This window comes from Monopterus albus, unplaced genomic scaffold (assembly GCF_001952655.1).
Source record: "Monopterus albus unplaced genomic scaffold, M_albus_1.0 scaffold3.1, whole genome shotgun sequence".
NCBI lineage: Eukaryota > Metazoa > Chordata > Actinopteri > Synbranchiformes > Synbranchidae > Monopterus > Monopterus albus.
This window is the reverse complement of record NW_018127883.1, coordinates 1648292-1663409: the sequence shown is the minus strand read 5'-3', so window position 1 is coordinate 1663409 and position 15118 is coordinate 1648292. Positions and strand designations below refer to the sequence as shown.

General features: G+C 39.3%; 3 protein-coding genes across 4 annotated transcripts in view; 1 reads left to right on the top strand and 2 right to left on the bottom strand.

Moving 5' to 3' along the window:
• agt (angiotensinogen) overlaps positions 1–14173 on the bottom strand; it is a 23686-nt gene extending 9513 nt beyond the window's left edge. For both annotated transcript variants that reach the window (XM_020598494.1, XM_020598502.1), the window contains exon 1: positions 14064–14173. The gene's annotated coding sequence lies outside the window, so the exon portion shown is untranslated. The remainder of the gene's footprint in view (positions 1–14063) is intronic.
• On the top strand, positions 9–3057 carry LOC109959285 (CUB and zona pellucida-like domain-containing protein 1). The gene is made up of 7 exons (XM_020598519.1): positions 9–71; positions 405–580; positions 722–952; positions 1046–1206; positions 1654–1898; positions 2016–2469; positions 2515–3057. The coding sequence occupies exons 2-6, from the start codon at positions 431–433 to the stop codon at positions 2060–2062; spliced, it is 834 nt and encodes a 277-aa protein (XP_020454175.1). The 5' UTR covers positions 9–71; positions 405–430; the 3' UTR covers positions 2063–2469; positions 2515–3057.
• Positions 3150–6983, bottom strand: ikzf5 (IKAROS family zinc finger 5). The gene is made up of 4 exons (XM_020598511.1): positions 6539–6983; positions 6222–6382; positions 5113–5286; positions 3150–5035 (listed from the first exon to the last, which is right to left on the bottom strand). Exons 2-4 carry the CDS (start codon positions 6352–6354, stop codon positions 4068–4070), a joined length of 1275 nt encoding a protein of 424 aa, XP_020454167.1. The 5' UTR covers positions 6355–6382; positions 6539–6983; the 3' UTR covers positions 3150–4067.
• Positions 14174–15118: the final 945 nt, after the last annotated feature.

The following is a 15118-nucleotide window of genomic DNA, read 5'->3' as shown; positions in this document are numbered from 1 at the left end:
CCGAACTGACCATTCTGTGGTCGGCCGAGGGTTCGCTGCTGAGTTCACTAGCTCCCTGGCACCAAGCGCAGGTACAGTTAAGCTGGATTTAAGGTGCTATTGGTTACACTGCACTGTAGGATCTTACATTTTTGGATCTTGCATACTAGGGACAGAATCAGGATATCTTGGCCTCTGCCAGAGAAATTGGTCCAAATCATAAAAGCAATCTGTCTCTTTTCATTACTCCAACAGTACTGAGATACAAAACAATTACTGTAGTCCTCTTTAATGCCATTCTAGCAGGGCATCCTTAAATCAGCCAGAATACTATAAACTGACATATCCATATCCTCTTCTGTCAAGTGGTCAATTAAAGGGGCTAAAGTACAGCAAGATTATAGTTAACATGATTTTTTTGTCAGGTCGAGTGAACTGTTCTTCAGACAACATGAACATCACGATTGAAAAGACTTACCTGAACTCTCTTGGCTATGACGGCCACAATTTGTACCTGGACGACCCACAATGCAGACCACAGATTTCCAGATACCAGGTGGTCTTCAGTTTTCCCATTAATAACTGCGGCAACGTTAGAAAGGTAGACAACTCATCCCTTTCTGTAAAATATTAATATAGAGTACTTCATAGTAATTCCATAAATTTGTGTGATGTAAGGACATGAATGCAAATATCAGAATTTTTAGTGATACATTTTTGTCCGAATATCTACCTTCAACAGTTTGAGAACAGCAGAGTCGTGTACACGAACACTCTCCGTGCCTACACCTCCAGGGCTGGAGAGATTACACGCCAGTCTCACTTTAAGATAAATGTGGGCTGTCGACTGGAGCAGGACTCAGTGGCCCAGATTATGTACCTTGTCAAAAATCGTGGTAACAGCAGCCTTTCAGGAACAGGCAGGTTCAATACCAGCATGGCTTTTTACACATCCAGTGGCTTCTACTCTCAGGTGTGTTTGAGTAGCACTGAGGTGGCTGTTTGTTCAGAGAATAACTATTATAAATACTTAGACGTGATGCTGACATTTTGCTTTCACTCTCAGGTGACTCAAGTGCCATATGTGGTCACACTCAACCAGAACTTGTATGTGCAAGTGGACTTCGGAAGAAGTGACAGCAGCCTGGTCCTCTTTCTTGACACCTGTGTGGCTTCACCATCGCCCCACGATTTCCAGACCAGACCCTACTACCTGGTCCGTAATGGGTAAGATGAAGAGTGTGCCTTGTGTCATTACTCCCAGAAAGCCATGTAGATTAAAAGTAACGAGCCTGCTCTGGTTTCTTCTGCTTATTTTCTACAGTCGTTCAAACTATATTTACTAAAATGGTGTAATTTTGATGTACTTATGTATTCTCATTTTCTGTTACTTTATACTTCCACTCTACATTTATTTTACAGCTATACATAATATATAAAGCATTTAATTATAAGACTATAAATAACATTAACATGCATCATTACCAACAATTTGATCAGTTAGCGGAATAGTGCTTTTACTTTTGATATTGTAGTCCATTTTACTAATGATACTTTACTGAATTTTAATTAATAAGACTAATTTGTAATAGTATTTTTCCATTGTATCATCTGTGTTCCTTGCATATTCACAGTACCTGCGTTGACCAGTAACCATTTCCGTTTCACCTTTAGATGTACTATGGACAGCACCTACCATGCCTATGTCACTGGCACCCGTTCCTATGCCCGCTTCACATTTAGGACCTTTCAGTTCTTGCGAGCCACAGACTCTGTGTACATCCAGTGCAAGGTCCTGATATGTCCACAGTCTGACTACAACTCCCGCTGCCGCCGTGGCTGCACCAAACGCAAGGCCAGAGATCTGGGGTCAAAACATGACAGCCAAACTTTGGTCCTGGGTCCAATCCAACTCAAAGGTCTGTAGTCATTTGTACCTGGTTATGATACCAACAGTGAACTGAGTGAAGAATTATGTTAGGGTAGCATTAAGAAAAGTCATTACAATAAGACATTTCACTGTTTCTCTTTGCCAGACCCTGAGAAAAAGGAAGAAGGGACTCATAAGCAGGACAAGGCTTAATTTAAAGCTGCTTCAGTCATCTTTACAAATCATTAGCCATTCTGTTCATTGTAACAGTGAATTATACTCACCATTTCTCTCTTTATTGCTTTACCTGATTAAAAGCATCATCAAAAGACAATCTTTGAGTATTTCACTGTCATATTCAAGTAGAATATAAACAACCACAATATCACTTTTCCCGATTTCTGTTCTGAAATTTAAAGATGGAAAACAAGCAAACAAAGTGCACCTCAGTTAGAAAACACTTTACTTATAAATTAGAGTAATCCATCTCACAATAAAATGATTTGCCATCCCAGAGGGAGGAGATTCAGCCAGAAGGCTTGAACATTCACCACTGAACCTACAACACACAGAGAACATAAGGCAGTCATTACAAGATGCCCCTATTACTGGTAAGCATGGTGACAAGGAGGTGGTCCTAAAAACTGTAACTGTTCTCCACACAGGTGACAAGGAGGTGGTCCTAAAAACTGCAACTGTTCTCCACACACACACGTTGCTAAGCAAAAGACAACAGTACAGAAGACAAAGAACAATCTTGCTAACCTAGCAGTCTTACTGCAACATGATTTTGACTTTTTTGACACTGAACATCTATCCGACCACTCAGAATACAATACTCAGTAAATATTCAGAAAAGCACTGAGATCCATATGTTAAATGAGGAATCCCAGTGTTAATCACATAAGTTAAAACGCTGCACCTCGAGTGCTACATGGCAATTCTGAAAAAGTGCTCACATGAGACAAGACCTGTTGACTCTTGTCCTAAACACGGAGATACTGGATGTCAAAGTGACTTCATACTATATCAAAAGACCAGAGTGTGAAATATATTTAAAAGGATATACAAAACCTTAGCAAAATGAATAATGTTACCATGATGCTGGTCAAGGAAGGGCACTGTGTGGACAAACTTCAAAACAACATGACTCCCAACAAAAAGTTTAACAACTTAGCTGGCTGATCAAAAACCACTGATACAAAGTCTGGCCAGGTTTTACTGTGGATGCCATCTGTATTGATTCCAGAGTTTCTTAGCAGCATTCATGGAGCAGAATTTTAGGAAAAAACAAAAACACATGGCTACCATATAAAACCACAATGGCCAACCTTGAGTCCTAAGGTTCTAGGCCTAAACAGGATATTGTAATAATATCTATTACTCTTCATAGTAACTGTCCTCTCTATATTGGACAAACAAGAAAGTGACAATATCAGGCACTGCAAAGAAATAATAGTAATGCACCAAGCACTAAAATAATTTCAACAAGGCTTAAGTAAGACCACTGGAAGTCAGCTGTTTGACTCCTTTGAGTTCAGCCAATATGACTCCAGGAGAGTTGAGAATTAATTTGGGAGGCCCACTCAGATCTGTCCTGCAAAAGACTGTTTATGAAATGTGCATTTTTTTTTTTTTTAAGAGGAGCACGCTGTTGAGAGTCTGAACCAGTTTTCTGTGTGAGTACACCCTTCCCCCTTGTAACTCTCTTGGAAGGCACTGGTGAGCTACAGTCTTTTTTAACCTCCATAAAGGAAAATATATGGGGGGGGCTTGTATTCTTCGTTCAATACAAGAAAAAAAATTTACATTTAGAAACAGAATGTGCATGGTTTCATTTTTGAGCTTTTAATTAAAAAAAAAGGCTAAGTTAATTAATTGAAATGTAATTAATATTTTACACCAAATGAGATTAGTTAGACTAAGTAAGGAACTAGGTTTTCTAATTTCTGACAGCATGTGACTCCTTCCACCTCCACCACCACAAATAAATTCTCAACTTATCAAAAACACTGCTCATCCCTTCATAATACACTCAAATGGGCACCTTAATTATTTAAAATGAAACCATATGAATGTTGACTTCTCCTGTATAAGTACAATTTTTAAAGGCTAGGCTACATCAAGGCCAAGTAAAATACCAATAAATAAAATTACATTGGATTTAATAAACCAAAGGCGTCCAGTAAAAGTTCACTGAAAGCTTTCCTCATTCATCTCACTTGTGCTGGCCGCGGGCAAAGTGGCACGCAAAGTCGTACTTGCTCTTGCATTTGTGGCCGCAGATGTTGCACTGGAATGGGTTCTCATAGCCATGGCAACCCATGTGGATGGTGTAGAGGATGTTGTCTGGAAAGTAGATGTCACAGTGCTGGCAGTGATGCAGCATGTGGGGGTCCTGGAGCGCTGCGGACAGGCCTGGGGCTGGCGTACTGGGTTGACTGTTAGAGATACTAGGGGTACTGGTGCGGCCACTGTGCTCACTGCAGGGTCCCCCTCCAGGGCTGCAATTGCTGTGGGGAGGAGCCCGGGGCTCTGGAGTGATTGGGGAAGAGGAGGAGGCAGCATGGGTCATGCTGGCTGTGACAGCCACTGGAGCTGTGGCAGGGTGGGGCTGCTGGATAAGGAAGGGCTTCTCATCGACGATAGACTCAGCTCCAGGAGACATGGGAAGTTGGGTCTGAGCCTGGGACTCAGAAGGGAGGCTGGCCAACTGGCCTGCCAGGGTGGACAGCTGGTTTAGAGGATTATCCATAACCATATCATGGTGGCGGTTATTTTGATTTGTGGAGAGTCCATCCTTGACTGCTCGACTTTGATTATCATAGGTCTCCTGATGTAAGTGGGGTAGCTCATGAGAAAAGTCGTTCATATTGTCAGCCTTGTGCACCACCATAGAAGGGGGGCTGAAGTTGATGAGGAGCCGGCGGCCATAGCCCAGTGAGCTGGCCTTCTTCTGTAAAACACTCAGCATCTTCTTATGAGAAAGTGAGCGAGCACCTTTCATTGGCAGGAGTTTGTGGCGTCTGCGGCGATGGTGAGACAAGTTGCTACGATCACTGCAGCGGAAGGAGCACAGCTCACATTTATACGGCTTCTCGCCTGTGTGTGATCGCATGTGAGCTTCCAGGTGGCGCTCATAGGCCGAAGCAAATGGGCAGAGATGGCAGCGGTGAGGCTTCTCTCCTGTTCAAGTAAGGAAAAAGGTTAAATAACAAAACCTTGTGGATGTCATCTCCTGAAAATGAACTATGAACACTCACCTGTGTGAATTCGAATGTGCTCAATAAGTCGGGCTGTGCCTCTGGTGGCGTAGTTGCAGTAGCGGCACTTGAGTTTACCATCATAGGTCCTCTCAAAACCATCCACCAGGATCCCTGAGCTGTCCTCAAGTGACATGTCCACTGATGGATGATCCAGTCCATTCTGACTGCAATCTGCACACAAGACTCGCAATTTATTCAAAGAAAAATAATGAAACAGCATACCATACAAATTCAGATAATACTTTATTGCCTAGGGAAACACAAAAAATCTGAAGTCTTATCAAGAATACAGTTCCTGCTTTGAATTTACTGGGAAGCCACTTGGGTTCTACTTGAGATGATCAGCTTCAACTTGATGTAAATACAAATGTTACTGTGAAGTGGAGGCAGCAGAGAATACACCTCAGCAAACTACACTTCTTTTCCTTCAGTCTTGTCATTCTCAGCTGTGTTTACCACTTTTGTGGTGTGTGTCCTGTCAATCTCTTATTTTCTGGTTTCACAGTCTGGACTGTGAAAGACAGAAACGGCTTGAACAGTATTATTAAAGTCTGCTCAAGACAAAGACTTGAATTTCTACTGTAACCAACATATCCTCAGACAAACTACATGCATTTTAGCCTCAACTGGTGAGGTTTTGTTCAGGAACTTGCTGCCTCAGGGTCTCATTTTGCATGATCTGTTTGTAAAACTAACTGGTATTTTAAGTCATCTGTACCATGTACTCCAAGACTAATAAATGCTCTGTAGACTCTTGCTTCTTCGTCATTGTTACTTATGCTGTTTTAATGTAAAAAGTAATGTAATAAGTGGTACTATAAATTACAAGCCAGCCATTCATTAAACTGCCAATGATTTAAACAAATTTCAGACCTTTTGAAAGATCATATGGTTAAGAATGTCCATGTCTGACTTATTTTGAAGGCACCCTAAACAATAACACTCTTGAAATTACTATTTGAAGCATCTAAGTCAGATAATGCTTACCTGTGCATCTGTCATCCGTTTACCTAAACTAAACTGTCTGCACCAATCAGAGATGCTTAACGGAATTACACAGACCGGTTTTAAAGGTTTTAAAGCATTTAAATGACACAAATATTTACCTGCTGGCAGCTCGTCTGCCTCCTTGACACCACTGACAGAGCCTGATATCATGTTGACATGTTGAGTCTGTTGGCTCAAATACTCCTGGAAATCCTTCACAAAGTCCAGCGTGTCCGGTTTTTCCTCACCCATTGAAACAAAATAATGTATATGTCCAACACTAAAAAGACGTTTTGATGTGTTATTTAACAGCAAAGATTGATAGCATGAAAATGAAAAGTGGCTAGATTATTATTAAAAAAATACAGCCAACCAGATTGGAAAAGTATCACCGTCATTAATGTTAGCTCTCTGTTAAAAAAATATGTACACATACCTCTTCGAAAATAACTTGGCAGTTACCTAAATGTATACAGTTTTGTTTGCTTACAAACAAAACGTTTTGTGGCTATCCAGACACAAAGACAGGATAATCCTGGAAATCGGTGATTGACAAGCAGGAAATCGCCGCGACCCAGTGTCTGGTCGGTCGCTGCTACACACCGCTCCTCATCATCGTCATGTTGTTACCAAAGCTACGTACGCTACGTTAGCCACACAGCTAACGTTAGCTTATGCTAGCGAAAGCATCTTTCTCAAAAGCAACACCGGTATCTGGTCGACATGGTCATTATTTACATTGTCTGCACGTGTTTGACTAAATCTTAAAGAGTACCACTAGATTTTAATTTTTTTCCATTCGCTACAATGCATACGTGAAAACAATCCGTTGGACCAAAACAATAAACCAAGGTGAAAGTTCATTGTGTGCACCGATGAAAACCGTCCCACTATGAGCACAATGTACCCTCAAAGAAAGGTTCCCACCACTTGAGCTGTAAAGAAAACAATACAGGTGTCCACAATGTATGAGATCAAAAAAAAAAAAATGTGCAGAGTACAATAAGACTCGACAATGCACCAGCTTACCATTTTTGTCGGCACATTTTTAAAATAAGTGCAAGTGAAAACCTTTGTACAAACCTTATCCAAGTAGCTAAACCACATTTTATAGAGGAGATAATTTTATTTGTGTGTTTTGTGTTTTTAGCTTTCAGGTAAAATAGAAAATCCATAATTTTAGACTGGCATAGGCTTTATGATGATGTCATACCACTGACTTAGCGTTTCTCAACACTGACTGTTCAAGTCCAGGTTTAAATGGGAAGTACCCTGTTTTATAAAATCTCTATGTACTGTAGCACCTCTGGGTATTAGTAATAAAAATTGACACTAATGTCATTTTTCATCATTGAAATCTATCTTCTAGCTATATCGTTGATGTCATCCACACTACTGGTAATGTTTTCTGATATGTAGATTTGAAACATCTCTTGCCACCAGCTAATGAAGTTAACTGATAGCATGTCCATTCACATCCTTGACATGACACTTTCTGAATGTACAGCTTGCAATTATGCACAAGTGGCAAATGAGACACAGCAACTGCATTACGTTCTAAAGCTATTGACTCATTCATATTTTATTGCAATCAATAATTTACCAGGAAGTGCTTGGTGAAGATCACATTGCCCCAATGTGTCAAAGTTGTGGGAAAACCACTAAGGAACAAGGTGATAAATGACCAAGTCAACTGAAGCTGCTGTATCATTTTACCATATTACAACTGCTACTGCTATAGAAGTAATATAAACTGCTACCAGTGAAATCTCTACTTTGTAACACAAGTCACTCATTTAGTGTTGAAAGTTTATCCGCCAATTTACACAATACTCTGTATAGTAAACTGGCCTGCGTATCACTTGTATGCATGTCACCTTAAAGAACTGAGTATTTTAACAAGCAGGTTTGGTTTTGCATGCACACCTGCTGTTGCCTGCCCACATGCGAGTGCAGTTCAGTATTTGAACACTAGATGGTGCACATGCCTCAGTGGTGAAACAGGTATTTCTCATTCTACTGCACAGTTTGAGACAATTACTCCATATGACACAAGTTACAAAGCTAAGCCATGTAGGCAAGTATGATTCATAAATCCTAACCTTAGAGAAAAGGCTTGACTCATTAAGACGACACAGATCGTGGCTATCAGTGTAGAGACACTGAACGCTCAGTGTATAGTCAGTAGGTGAGTCCTGTCTTTGTCAGCTGCCAAGTCCCAGGGGACAGTACATAGGCCAATGGAATATGCGACAGTCGACCTCATCAAATGAACCGTGACCACTGGAGCAGCCAACTACACCACCTTCTAACAACCTGTCCACACTATTATTATTTTATTGTAATTTAATTATGCTCAGGTTTCCACCGGGACCAGATCCTGTTGAATAATTTACACACAACCTATAATGATTTGTTGGCATCTCAATGCTTTCATTTGTTTCAGCAGTTTTGTTTTTAATTCCTATGATAGAAATAATTAAAATAATAGTCTTATGTTGTACTTGCTGCAGTGAGTACTACTGCGGCCTTTGGTTTGAAGGACAAATTTATTAAGCCTAAACAACTTAAGGGTAATAATTAGTCAAACTTAAATTTTGCATTAATGACATGTCCACTGCATGTTATATTAAGCTGTTCTGTTAAAGGGCAGTGAGCATGCATTAATGAGACTGAGAACAGGTAATACTCCATAAGTCTTATTTGGGTTGGCATTTACACCCAATAATGCTGTGGTCACACTGATGGAAGCTGGAATAGAAATTACTTCCTCCAGTATAATTCATTCTTTGTGAAAATATGTGTTGGATGCTGAATGGAGTACTTTCAACCACGGATATACTGTAATTACATAACTTGTGATAAATCAAACACAATCCAACATTTGTGTATTTTGATACATTTATACAATAACTCATACTTAACATTTTGTAAAGGTCTGACTTGAAGTCAGAGTCTTAACAAGACTAATCTAAATGATATGAGCGAGTGTGAATATACACTGCCACATGCAGAATAGGCTCTGGGACGACACCTGTCTTTGAGAAGGTTGCAGTGTTATCCACTTGCTCTGATTCACATTTAAAAAGGCCTGAATAAAAAGGTTCCCTTCTCCTCTTAACCGGCTGCTTTACAAGCTGTGGTTTAACGCCACACAAGCCAATTAATTTGCTTCTCCTTACTGGAAAGAAATGGGAATTTAATTTAGGGCAGTTCTTAAGCAGTTTCTTAAGACTTGGTATCATTTGTTGGGCTTGTGTAAAAGCTGCATTTCAGATTACCATCCTAGAAAAGCTTTTCACTTTCAGACAAGTGCAGCCATAGTAACGGAAGACAGGAGCCTCTTGGAGGTAAAAAGGTGAAGGGGGACTTTGACGAGATTTATTCTTCTTCTACTGTGACTGTTTCTTTCTTGAGGTCTCCTGCTCCACATGGAGCATTTGAAAAAGAACAGAGGTGGGGGGAAAGGATAAAAGAGGTATATATTAGGCTTTTCTTTCCTCTCACCACTTAATTTCCTTGCAGGCATGCCTTGTGCCGTTGTAATGAATGTAATTGCCACCTTTGATGAAAATGCTATTATCTGGATCACACTTTACATGGGCAAACACGACTGCACCTCCCTCCACCTCACATTTAACTCAGCCATGAGACCCCCCCAATTATGCAGGGAACAAGTGGCTTTTCATAAAGCCAGCATGTCGCTCTTGATTGGTGAGGCTTGGAGCCGGCTACATGTGGACAAAGGATAGATTAGTTGTGATATAGGCACACCAAAAACCCCATTTCCTTGATTAATTTCCTGCATGTCTCACAGAAAGGGCCCACTGTCTCTCCACTGAATTCTATCTCTCCTTTAAAGACAAACTTTCATCATTTGATAGATGTGGCAACTCAATGGACAGACAGACATTTTATTGACCTAAGTTTGACCACAGCTGTCTGGGCTTCAGCAGGGAAGAGAAGCAAAAAGAGAAATGTTTCACTCCAGAATGGGAAGATGGGCTTCCCCCCCCCCCCCTTATAAAAAGGTCAAAATCTACAGTATTTCTGGCCTCAGCAAGAATCCACTCACTTTTCATGCTGATCTTTTTGTGCTCTCTTGTCATCACTGCACACAAACACACTAAACACTCATTTGATAATAGTGGCAGACAGATATGATGGGAGTTTATGAGGTGATGCACGATAAAGCTGCTGTCACCTTAGAAAGTCTAAGTGTTCTTCTGGCTGCCTTATTACCGTATTAAAGCGTCATTCAACTTCACACACACCTCAGCCTGGCTCTGACAACCCGGCATGATTCTTTCCAATATTCCACCAGACTGAAATATCGAGAGCAATCAAATAGACTGTCACAAGTGACGAATTATACTATTACTCCTCAAAGATTGTCATCCTTGAAATGTATTCATAGCCATTTCTTTTTTTTTTTTTTTAATCGGTGACTGATTATTCCTCTAAGCAAGCAATTCCCAGTGATATATTGGTAATCAATTAATTTATTAAGCTTTGAGAATGGCTGCAAGGGATCAGAAACATTGGTCACTTTTACTCACTTGCATATATGTCCAACACTAACTCATGGTGCTGTTGGGCCTGATGGATGCCAGCTGCCTGACCACCTGACTCTTAAAGGTTTATACCATTAGACACAGGTTGCCATCCGGACCCAGTCACGACAGAGAAAGAATTCGCCAATATTTTTGACTGAAGTGGCATTTTAGCAGTATTTATTTGATGGTCCCACTACCAAAACCAGGGGCCACAAATAAAGAAGATGGTATAATAGCTTTTGACTGGCCAGCTAGCTCCCAACTTGAAATGAAGTGTCCGGTTGTGAGTTATCGTGGCCAAACGTCATTTGTACAGCCTGAAAAGTGGGGACATTTTTCTAGCTTGTCACTCCCTGGCTATAGTTCATTGTCCTGAAGGATGCCTCTGAATGCACAGTTGCCCTAATACGAGCATTTCACTCACACCGCAGAAAGGTTGGTAATAGATTTAGCCTGTCCATAGGAAGATAGTGCATCCACTGGCACATCTTTAAACACCAGTGGGTCACACAAAGTATCAACTGCTCACATTTAGTGCTGATCTTAACCGTCATCTTCATTACTCCAACTGAAACGCAACAAAGATCTCTTTATTTGTTAGGGTTGCTGCAATGATTATTTTTGATTAGTCTGAAGATTTTTTTTCTATTAATGATTATTCAATTAAACATTTGGTTTATGAACTGTCAAAAAATAGTGAAACATGTAGATTAAAGTATTTCTGAGCCCAAGGTGACATTTTTTAAAGTTTTTGTCCAGCTAACAGTCCAAAACCTAAAGATATTCAGTTTACAATCACAGGATAAAGGCAGAAACATCTGTATGTTTGTTTTTTGCTTAAACATGATTTAAATTAATTGATTATCAAATCTTTCTAATTAATAGTAATCCAATAGTCTTCAATTCATTTTCTGTAAAATACCTAATCGATTAAATGGACTAATCACTTCATAGGTACACTTGTCTCTAAATGTTGCCAGTGGTACCTGCACTATGAACAGCGATCTAAAGTAAATTCCTTAATTACTATACAGTAAAAGCTTAATTTTATTTCAGCTTATTTTTATCATCTATTTATTTTCCTTTAAAATGTGTCTTGTATTTCTTCTATATCTTCTCCTTAGGCATCTTTATATCTTAAAGCAGTTTGAAGCACCTTGTAGTTAAACTGTGCTAAAGTATGTAAATAAACTTGCATTGCAGGGCACAGATTGTCAGGTTAGCAAACAAAAATCTTACAGAATTGGCATTTTTCATGATTTTGAATTGTAGAATAGCCAAACTAAATGTAATAACATTTCTCCACCTCTTGAAAAATCATGAAAAAGTTTCACCTGACAGAACTAAAACATTGATGGTTTATAAAGTATTAAATCAAAATTTACACAGCACTTCAAAAACAGCAACTTGTTGACCAAAGTACTTTAAATAAGCCACAATAAAAAGCAAAAGACAGACAATAAAACATTCAAAGAGGAGTCATATCAACTCCACTTTGATCCAAAGGCCATGAAAAATACAGTAAATGCATTTTAAGCAGAGACTTAAAGACTGGCAAGTCCACTACAGATCTGAATTTACAAATTAAGATCTGTACAATAGCCATAATTCATCAACCTGATATCATGAACAAACCAGTTCCAATATTCCTTGGGGAGCTCACAGCATTAAAAACTCCAGTGCACTCTAAATTAGCTGTTGAGTTTTGATCTCTGTATGGATCTGCTGGAGTGGTGAGTGAGTGCGAGTAAAGAGTGGTCTGAATTGGACAGTCCTGCTAATGTGAGGGAAGTTTAAGATTAATGAGGCTTCTGCCCCTTGAGGATATTGATCAAACCATATCTGTCCAGGAACAATTTTCCATGCTCGCCTGCTGTAATATTAATAATGTATCACCATCATGAACAAAAACGGTCACAGTTTTCCTTGGGGCACCTACAGGATAAAAAAACAAAAAAACCAAACAAAACCCCCCCCCCCAAAGCTCCTAAATATGAGGCACACTTTAAATTAGACTAGCTGTTGAGTTTTGACCTCTATACGGTTCAACTGGAGGGACTACTGAGTCTGAGTGGTCTGAAATGAACCGAGTTGCTAATGTGAAAGGAGTTTAGATACATGAGGCCTCAGCTCATTACATTTTTATTTCTGTAAACAAATAATCCATGAATTACTTTATACAACTACATTATCTATACAGAGGAATAAAAGTGAAATGTTTGGGCTTCATAAAGGGGGAAAGAATAGCTCATATACTGTAATTGTGGAGTTACTGAATGGCCTGGGCATACACCTTTTATTTATTCATTTATTGACACTGTTGTCTTCGTTCAATTGCACTACTTATAGATAAAGACAACAAATGTGGGTGAAGAGAGCGGTGTATGACATAACAGAGACCCTTGTTGTAGAAGAATGTATTAATAGGAGTCAATTCATGGACAATGCAGTGATGTTAGGCTACTGATGAAAATCTAACTTTAAATCAGTTCTTAAGATGAAATTAACAAGATGACAAATCTAATAAAGTTGTATTTAAATTGACAGCACATCTGTAAGCAGTGATAAAAATAAATCGTAGAATAAAAAAAAAAATTTAAATCTAACATCTGCAATGTAAAATTCCATTCCCAACAACCTCAGCAGCCTTAAAACCCCAGAAAGAGCCAGTTATCTTTAATAAACTGACCATCTTCTCTGCAAATAATGTTTTGATTGAGACAATATGAGTAGTCACTTTTCCACATTAAATTGTAATTAAATAATGGCAGTCCAACATCTTTTCCAAAACAAAAATGTTACCAGATTTGCTTAAAAAAAGAGCATATTTTACCCACTGAGGTATCATTTAAAAAAAAAGAAGAGGAAGGGTTGAAAGAATGATTCGGTGTTATCTTCAACTCTTGCATTAACACACACAAACATTTAAAGTCAGCCAGATCAGAGATAATTTTGAGAACCAAGAGATTTTGATCTATTTCTTTATTTTAAATTTGTGGAATCTAAAACAGTAAGGTCACCAGATGACAGTTTTTATTATTACCAAATTTGTAACATTATTTTGCCCTCCTTGTTTTTATGTGCTGTTATAATATGCTGCACTCTTTTGGAATATGTGTGAGCTTCATATTGTTGCACAGCATCATTCAATGGCTAACACAACTTCTACTGCTAAATGTTTTATCTATTTTTTGTAGTTGGCTCTGGGAGTAAGGTGGGACTGATCTGAGTAGTAGTTTAGAACCATTTGCTCTCTGCACTTGCACATGGTGAAAACGTGCAGTGGCACCAGGACATGAGTGATGTTTGGTGTGTTCATGAAATGAGCCTACAAACAAAATAGGTACGGCACTATAACTAAAAGTACAGGTTTATCTGGAATAAAAAAAAAAGAGATCAGCATACCTCACAACTGCACAGGAAGAGGAATATCCATGGCATGTGTGTTAAAGAGCTCATGTTGCCTGAACCTACAAAAACAGCCTCATCTTTACACAGGTGCGTCTCATTAGACAGTACACCTCATCTTTACACAGGTGCGTCTCATTAAACAGTACATGCCTGATGGGAAGGCCACCTAAGACTGAGAGCTGCCAACTGCCTGTTTAAGGGGAGGAGCATCCAGAGGCTCAAGGCTACCTGTCACATAAAACGTTAGGTAAAGTTTAGTTTTTTTCAAACAATAAGCACTCTAGGGTTACAGTTATTGATTCAACGGATTTGGCCAGTTTTCCATGCTCCCCTGCTGTCCTTTGTCCATTTCTCATTAGCAACAGTAGTGATGTTAGCCACAGGCCATCAGTACAGATACATTTGGGTTAATTTATTATACAGTTGAGTTAACTTTTTTCTTTCAGCTCTACATTGCCAGGAATCTTCATCTTTACTGGTTCTTTGTTTTTCAAATATATTTCCTCAACATAGCATAAATAATCTACCACTATATTGAGATTGTTGTACCTGTTTACAATTGAAAAATCAAATCAACCACCCTTTTCGTGATACTTTTGTAGAAATCTGTCAGTATGTTCCATATTCTGTCTTATTTCAACATATAATAGGAGACAAATTATTTCATCATACTTCTACCACTGGGGTTTTTGTTAATTTTAATATGTGAAAATACAATGTGTTGGAGCGATGGACTTTTTTGGTGTTATCGTTCAGGTGTGACCTGACAAAAACAGAATATGGAGTCTCCAACCACAGTAAACTCTGCCAGATACTCCACCATGTGTTCTTACAGATTCATGCAGCCTACAGATATATGTTAGCATACATCACAGTTAGGCATTTTTGGCTTCAACCTGCGCTAGCTTCAGTTCCAAACCCCATGAATTTTGCTTCCTCTCCCAACAGTGGCTCCATCTCTGGCCCTCCTGCAGGCATCGTTAGCCAGACGATGATGGGAGCTATCTTGGCTGTAATGGGAGGGTTGACCCCTGACCCCGTATTGATCC

Excerpts from the sequence above, each read along its gene's own strand:
- LOC109959285 (XM_020598519.1), top strand. The coding sequence starts at position 431 with ATGAACATCACGATTGAAAAGACTTACCTGAACTCTCTTGGCTATGAC. Across the intron at positions 581-721 it reads ACTGCGGCAACGTTAGAAAG|TTTGAGAACAGCAGAGTCGT; the intron begins GTAGACAACTCA and ends TACCTTCAACAG. Across the intron at positions 953-1,045 it reads CCAGTGGCTTCTACTCTCAG|GTGACTCAAGTGCCATATGT; the intron begins GTGTGTTTGAGT and ends TTTCACTCTCAG.
- ikzf5 (XM_020598511.1), bottom strand. The coding sequence starts at position 6,354 with ATGGGTGAGGAAAAACCGGACACGCTGGACTTTGTGAAGGATTTCCAG. Across the intron at positions 5,287-6,221 it reads GGCAGACGAGCTGCCAGCAG|ATTGCAGTCAGAATGGACTG; the intron begins GTAAATATTTGT and ends TCTTGTGTGCAG. Across the intron at positions 5,036-5,112 it reads GCACATTCGAATTCACACAG|GAGAGAAGCCTCACCGCTGC; the intron begins GTGAGTGTTCAT and ends TTACTTGAACAG.